The sequence below is a fragment of the Nicotiana tabacum genome, chromosome 3 (assembly GCF_000715075.1).
Source record: "Nicotiana tabacum cultivar K326 chromosome 3, ASM71507v2, whole genome shotgun sequence".
Taxonomy (NCBI): Eukaryota; Viridiplantae; Streptophyta; class Magnoliopsida; order Solanales; family Solanaceae; genus Nicotiana; species Nicotiana tabacum.
The window spans coordinates 108,182,417-108,190,687 of record NC_134082.1 but is presented as its reverse complement, the minus strand read 5'-3'; the positions used below and the strand labels follow the sequence as shown (position 1 = coordinate 108,190,687).

At 37.4% G+C, this 8,271-nt stretch overlaps 1 protein-coding gene across 1 annotated transcript; it reads right to left on the bottom strand.

The window, feature by feature from the left end:
- Positions 1-649: 649 nt before the first annotated feature.
- LOC107814783 (phosphatidylinositol 3,4,5-trisphosphate 3-phosphatase and protein-tyrosine-phosphatase PTEN2A) lies at positions 650-7,922 on the bottom strand. The gene is made up of 13 exons (XM_016640245.2): positions 7,515-7,922; positions 6,143-6,569; positions 5,796-5,897; positions 5,651-5,707; positions 4,957-5,022; positions 3,024-3,200; positions 2,839-2,925; positions 2,689-2,753; positions 2,538-2,614; positions 2,229-2,275; positions 1,957-2,087; positions 1,608-1,677; positions 650-1,447 (listed from the first exon to the last, which is right to left on the bottom strand). The coding sequence occupies exons 2-13, from the start codon at positions 6,566-6,568 to the stop codon at positions 944-946; spliced, it is 1,809 nt and encodes a 602-aa protein (XP_016495731.1). The 5' UTR covers position 6,569; positions 7,515-7,922; the 3' UTR covers positions 650-943.
- Positions 7,923-8,271: the final 349 nt, after the last annotated feature.

Here is an 8,271-nt window from a genome sequence, read left to right as displayed (position 1 = left end):
TCATCTTAGGGTTTCTCGTATGAATCTTGTTCGAGATCATGAAGAATTCGACTGTTTTTAAAGAGCATCTTACCTCTTTTTCTTTATGGCTCTCACTGTCTCTATATTTAACAAAGTTCAAAGAAGCTTCGAATATTGTACTTATGTGCAAATAGAAATTTCCTTGTTTTTGACTTGAATAGTAAACCAACTGTTTTAATTCTTTCTCTGTCTCCATAAGTTTAGGGAGAAGATGATCCCTAATGATGCTTGAATAATTGGTAATTTGAACCTTTCAACTTATATGCAACTTTTCTCTAGCTCTCAAAATACACAGAAACACGTGTCAACAGCTTAAGCCAATATAAAGATATTTCGAGGTAAAGAAATCCTTGGATGAGCCAAGAAACGGAGGACATGATACCAATATGCAGCTTGAAGATACTACTGCAGATTCAAATTATTTTGAGATTCACTTAAAAGTGATTGAAAAACTAAAAGACTGAAAGACAAAGGAGGTAAAGAACTTCGCAACTCGAAGAAAATAACTGTTATTCTTATGAGAAAACAAAGATTCGGAGTGCCAATTGGATTTAGAGGGATTTTACAAGGATCAAATATTTTGACATCTAAAGCTCCATGCTCCATAAAGGTCAAAGAGCTAGCCATCTTTCTAAAAACTCAGAGCTACTTCTTTGAATTGCCAACAATAAGTTAGATTTTTATGACAAATTAGACATAAGAATCTGACAGGTCAAACGTCTACCAAGAAATAAATCAAACTAGCTAAGAAAATGGTGGAAAGCATCAGCTTAAGAATATGTGTAAATTCTAAAAGCTCCACCAACTTCAAAAGAAATAAGGGAGAGAAACTGAAAGGAAAATGTTAAAAATTATATCTGCGTCGACTTTTTATCTTTTCTATTGTTGATTCACTCTCTTCACTTGTGATGAATTTTGTTGCTTATTCACTTTCATAATCGTCATCGTCTCCAAAACTGAACACAGATGCATCTGCTGCAATGGCCTTAATATCACTTGAGCCCAGATTCGGAATGGCAGCTCTCTCAACTGTCTCATCCTTGATCTCGCTTGCACCACTTTTAGGATCGCTGCTCCTAAGAGAAAGTTGTTCGGCGTTATGTGTTAGATTGGCAATCTGCTCCTTTTGGGAGCCAGAATCAACACCTGCAGCAGCAGTTTGTGAAGCACTTGTCTGACTTTTTGTACTGGAAGGTGCAGCTTCCTCCCCATCGCTATCTGAAAATACATCATCACCATGGTTTTGGCCCCCCGATACCTTGTTTTTGTTCAAATTACCTTTAATTCCTTCACTGGATGAAGAACTGTTTCCTTGTCTTGGGTCCTTTCCTTTGGCGGCACCATCAGCCTTGGACTTTACTGGAACACTTCCATCATAATCTACCATCACAATCTCAACTTGGAATCCAGGAGATGGTAGTTTCCTCTGAAAGATACATATAGAAAGTGAAAGAAGATGCAAATCCAATTAGAGCCTAGATGAAGTAGAATGCTATTCCATGGAAAAAGAATGGATCTTCAGAAAGGATATTGAGTCAGACTCTTAATCAGAACAAAGTATTACAGATGACAAGCATATCAATTACCTTATCAAAGCCATCCAATTCCGAGACACCTAAAATCAGTCTGTTTTCCATCATTGACGTGTTTAACCAGCTGCAAAGGAAATAGGATGAAATTCTTATGTGCCTGAAAAAACTATTCAGCTAACATTTTCACTTGCATGTTCCTCTTCTCACAAGGAGTTGCCACGGGTAGTGCTTGGAAGAACAAAGACAGAGAATATTACCCCCCCCCTCCCCCCCCCCTTTTTTTTGTGTGTGTGTGGGGGGGGGGGGGGGGTTCTCACTACTTTTAGATTACAATAAAAATAGATCCTTGAATGGCATGCACAGATATAAGAAATACTGAAAAGAAAAAGGATCAATTGCAAACCAGTAGAAATCTCCTTGGCGATCATGAAAATAGATCTTGAAGTCGCCTGCCAATTCAGTTAGACCAGGTTCACCAGGTAGAGCAAAAACCATAATTCCTTTTCTTTGTGTTCGTATCCAAAAATCTTCAGGCTGCAATAACCAACATACAACAAATAAATACGATATATCACAAGGGGAGAAATACTTTGAAACTGAAAATGTCTTTTTTAATTAATGTAAGCACGGCTTACAATTAAGCAAGAGTCATAAACAGAGATTGAACTAATTTACCATAAGGTCCCTAGTCTTCGGATGTTTTTTTGTAGAAAACAGGATGCCTGCAGAAAGTACAACATCAATATCGCGCTGGATTGAATTATCTTAGCAAACTGATGGGATAAGATGCATCCTACTTGGTAAAAGCATCAATAAAAGCATTCTAACTCAAATAGGATCTGATTCACGAAGCATCTCGACAAATACAAGGTGTAGCATTGAACAACTCAGCCAATTAAAGTAGAAGAACACAGAGTAGCCACTTGACTATAAGGCGATTATAGATGGATGTTATTTTGCCAATATTGTGTGCAGAAAACCTACCACTGTGACTAGATATTGTAATTGAAGGCCTTATCCAGGATGAACACTTGTGGAATCGAAATCCTCTCAGCATGCACCTGCAGCATGGTAACTGCTTAATTACTTCTTGAAGATCAGATAAAGAATTAACTACAGTTAACAAGAAAAGTACCTACGTCCAGGAGGAGTTTCACCACCGAATTGAGTCAAAATGCGCTCAAAATATTTTACATACCTCTAGGAAAAGCACAAAAGTCATTAGCTAGAGCAAATGAAATAAATGGCTGTAAATCAATATGTTTCATTTGAGACGATGACTAACAATCTGACTTAGAAGAATAAGGGCCTTCCCATCTACACATCTTTTTTGGTTATAATAGTTGATGCATTCCTCAGCTGTTGGGAAAAACTGAATAGTAAAAAGGGTAAAACAATAAGTGTGAATGGGAGAAAAACTAGCGAAAGTTTCAGACTGCATGCAAGTATTTTCCATGTACAAGGTCTCACCTTCAAGAACAGAAGGAGGCTACAAATCATAAGCCCTGTCCTAGCCATTCCAGCTTTACAATGTACAACTACCACATTTAGAATGTCCTCCTTCAACCACGAATATGCACTTTGGCAAAACAGTTTTATAAGATGAATTGGCGGGCAGTTGTGATCATCAAATGGGAAAGATGCAACCTGTTCATATTCAACAGAAATCATCTAATTGGAGATGTAACATTATACAACTGCAAAAAGTTCAAGACTTTTACATTTGCGCAAATTCTTCAAAGAAAATCTCAAAATGAACAGGTACTCATCAAAATCCTTCCAGATAAAAAATTTCTCCATTTTGTGGCTCTGCAATCCCGAAAATGAACTAGTGCAAAATAAAGTTTTAGGTAACGGTATCATATCAGCAATGGAGTTGTTCCACTATCAGCCATCTATTTTAGGTTTCTGATTTAACTACATGCAGATTAGAATGTGTTGCCTACCTATGTTACTCGAACTCTCCAAAAATGTCGCCGGGTGTGTGTCGGATCCTCCAAAAGTAGTGTATTTTTGGAGGATCCGACATGGGAGCAGTGGCATTTTGGAGAGTCTACACAACATAGTTGCCTGCAGATCTAAACACATTGAATATGTGGGGCACTGGATCTAGCCCAAGCATCCAACTGGTTTAGAAGCATGAAGGACATTTGGATCAAAAAAATTGTCTAAAGGTGCATTGCAGCAGTATTTTAGCTTATTTGTCAGGTTGAGTTTATTTTGGGATTGTTGTTTCCTAGTTGTGTTTTAGGATTCATCCAGTGCTATTAGCGAGCATTTGGACCCATAAAAGCGAAGGAGCTTTTCATAAGCCCAATACCCAAAAAACCTTGCTATTTCATTACTCCAAAATTCGTACCAATCTCGTTTATGAATGTTATGATGGCCAGGACTCTTTCCAGGCTGCTCTCAAGGCAGGTGTTTGAAACTAATCTCTCGAATTCACATAATTTAGGTAACTTCTTGAACCTGTGACTGACTGAGTAATGAATGTTCAAGTAACAACATGTCCTTTTTCCCACGCTAAAGCTACAAATAGTCGCATAACATCGCAGCACGGTGCATTAAGTTCCCGCTATGCGCAGGATGCGTGGAAGGACCGGACCACAAGGGTCTATTGTACACAGCCTTAGCCTGCATTTCTGCAAGAGGCTGTTTCCACGCTTGAACCTGTAACCTCTTGGTCCCAGGGCAGCAACTTTACCAGTTACGCCAAGGCTCTCCTTTGAGATCAAGATGTTAAATATCATTAGTGAGGATTCTTGGTGAATTTCATGAGATGAATATTATCCACATATACTAACGCCATAATTTGCTGTCTTACATGATATTTTTTTTAAAACAAATTAAGAAAGCTAACAAATTAAGAAAGCTGGCTAAGTAACACTGCAGAATAGTTTGGCTCTAACTTTATAATTCATAAAGTCATAAAACAGAGAGATAAATAAGATAAGAATAAAGAAAATAAAACAGTAATATCAATTTCTTTTGTAATTTTTTGGTTGTTCCATTGAAGCTAAACAGCATTTGCTATCACCAGCAACAGGGGTAGTGTCCTGCTTGAAGTTTTCTACTAATCAGTGTGAAGGATGGATACATCTTTAGAAGCACAGATCTCTACATTCAGAGAAATGTTGACCAGGTTAATATTCTAGTAGTTGAAACAAACCCGATTAAAGAAAGTTGCCAGACAGGTACATGATAATAAAACTACAAATACGTCAGATTTAATCAGCAAGATATTCCTTTATGCCTTGAACAGGAATCCTAAGTATGACATTTTGCAATGAGCACATATTTTAAGTTTTTTTGAGAAAAGAACTAACAGAGATCTAGTTATCCGCTCTAAACCTCAAATATGATGGAATCAAAAATATAATTTATTGAAGGAAGAGATTTGCACCTTTCCCCCAAATAGTGAAGCATCATACAATCTCTCTGAACAAAGATTATAAACTTTGTACTTTCCCTGCATTCCAGGAGAGATGAAGTTGCAGTAAGAGATAAAAAATGAAAAGAATATAATAATCCATCAGTAATACATTTAAACACCTATAAGGCTATAGCTGCATTACATTCAAATAGACAGAGAGTTAACTTATCATGCACATCTGCCGTCCAATTCCCAAATCTTCACTTAGGAAAATTACCAGATCTAAAGCAAAAATAAAAGGAGTAATATCAACAAATGCGCTAGGTATAAGGTGATATATTATCCACTGAATCAGAAAGCCTCCCTATGTCTTGGTCAAACCGAGAAGACGAAAAAACAAGCGTTTCTCTTTCCATCTCACTCTTTCTCTAGAAAAATAAAATGAACAAAGAATACCTATATTATATTTTCAACCACAACAAAAAAGACAGAGCTGTTTTAGTCTTTGGGACACACTGATGGCAACACTCAAATGCTACTACAGTTCTCTTCTTAGAAAGAAACATCATGATGAGCAGCCACTTTTACAGCAACCATGGAGCACTCACTATTCTACAAAACCATAGCTATGGGTATTTCGAGAAGCACAATTCTTCTAAAACTATAAGATGCACTTCAATAGAGTTATTGGGGACAAAGAACTATCAAGTTTACTCGAAATTACCTTATGATGAGTCTCGAAAAATTTTATCACTTCCTCCATGTGATTTCGGTAGAACCCCTGTATCATTCATCTTATATGTTAGAGAAATGCAGGTTTGGAATAACTGAATAAGTGGAAAATATCCAAAACTATGGGCGATCTTTACCTCAACATATCCAAAGAAACCAGAGCTCATGTCGCCTGCAGGAAAACCCATAGCTATGATATTCTCTGTTATGTAAGTCATATCCAAATCAAATCCACCCTCCTGTTTTATTTAATCACTTTACATCAATAATCAGCTATATCTAAGAAAAGATACAGCAAATATTCAGATTCATATCCAAATCAAATACACCCTCCTGTTTTATTTAACCAATTGACTTCGTATCTTATACAAATAAGATTAACTTAAGGGTAATGTCTAGAGTTGCTAACTAAATGGTCTTGACTTCATATCTTATACGAATAAGAAAAACTTAAGACAAACAAAGCAGCAACATTCTGATCTACCTGGTATCTTCGCTTGTTCTGAGATACTGCATGTCGTGCCTTAACTTGCACAGCCTTCACAGCATTCAGAGATGTGTCAATTAGCCCTTTAGTTATTGATTCAAACACACCTGATTGTGTGGTTGGTGAGTTGCCTCCAGCACTATCATTTGCCTCAGAAGCTTTCGAAGTGAATGGCAAACCAAGACCACTAGCAAAACGTGAGAATGTAGATGTCCCAGTATCTCCAATTGCTGACCCCTGTTGCCCAGGCGCTACAGGCTGTGGAAAGTTTAAGGTTTTCGCCCAAGATGATATGGCCGATGTATGCGACTTAGATGTGTCCTGAGCAGCATTATCTTTCTGGGAAGCAACTGGCTTGGGAGCTTCAGCATCAGAAGATTTACTGGAGAGATGTGGAGATGAACTAGTGGATTCAGATTCCATTCTGGAACCAAACAGAAAAAAAGAATCAGTGTTGTGAAGAACCACAGTAAAGAATGCAATACGGTAAGTATTTGTCATCATATGACATGTCTGAAACAAAACAATGATCTCTAGTCATCAATCGATGCTAACCTCGATCTAGAAAGTTTGCTAATGCCGAGGGGATATAACGAACTGTTGACAAATAACAGCAGGCTATGTTTTTTAATTCAAGTTATAATTAATTGTTCTCTTCCTCATTTGGATGTACCCTTATACATAGTCGCTTAAGAAAATTCAGAACAAAGTATCATATGTCTTCTTCTTTCCATCTCCTAACTTTCTTTGTCCATTCACTTTGTGTTCAATGATACCAGAAATTGTTTGAGGCTAGCTTTTGCATCAAATGGTATGCCAAAATTTTTCAACCTGCTCAAATACAATATCTAATGGTGTACATACACCCAGCTATCACCACGCATGAGCAAAATCATCAACATATATCATAACAATTGCCACATAGCTATTCCCGTCCAGATATAGAAAACCAAACGCACTTACGCAAGGAGCAGAAAACATTGGAATGTCCAATAGCCTCTGCTGCATATCGTTCAGAAAACTTAAGAAAATGATTCCCTTTCACATACACATACCGGCAAAAAAATTAAAATGCCTCAATCATGTAATTGAAGGGGAGCCTTGGAGCACGGGTCTACCTTTTTGCCCTCCAACATGCAATTGCTTCTTTAAATACCCAAAAATGGTATATTAGAGCCTAAAATGCATATGGAGCGCCCACATTTTGGACAAAAAGAGAAATACGATTGGCACCTCGCTAGTTCAGAGTGATAAAAATAAGCATGGATCCGAACCTTATGAAATGTTGTGATTCAGAAGAATCACAATGTGGATTATCAAGTTTAAACATGAGCAAATATTATTGAAGCAGAGAAATCGGATCACTCACGGAAACTGGAAATCGAACAGAAGCTGGTGCAAGCTCTAATCTCTGAGAGGCTCTGAAGTTTCTTCTGCGGTTGTGTATTTCAAATGAATGCCAGAGATGTGATAAACGCAATCCGAGTCCGTTTGTACATTCAAGGCGGTGCAGAGGTGGTGACTGGCTGCCGGCGTCTAGTGCTGTTGTTGTGGTCGATTTATCCAGATCGGGATCCTTTGTAACTGTATTCAAAGCTGAACAAAATAAATATTTTGATAAATGAGCTCACAGTTTTCACACTTCCATCTTCTTAATCGTCTCGTCCTAAAGGACCTAAACTACTATTCCCTCAGTTTCCTAATTTAATAGCACTGGTAATACGACAATTCTTTGGTGATCTTTCACTTTTTTTCACATTTAAGTTACTCTTATCACAAATTTAATAAGTTAACATTATAGTTTCTTTATAGTTTTTTGTCTTAGTTTCCGTGCAAGTCAAAATAATTTGTACGTCGACATTGAAAAAGTATATTTTTAAAGGGTAATTGTTATTGTAATCTTAAAATACTTTAGGTGTAGACAAAGAAAACCATGGGTCACGTGACATGCAATTGAATATGCTTTCCAAATTTGAGGAAATGAAAAGTAGAACGAGTAACATATTTTTGGCTCTATACTAGAGGTCATCGAGGCCAAATGTGACTCCCTACTCGTGGTTAACCAAGTCAACAGGACTTTCGAGGTTCGAGAAGACCGAATGCAGAGGTATTTGGACAAACTGCAG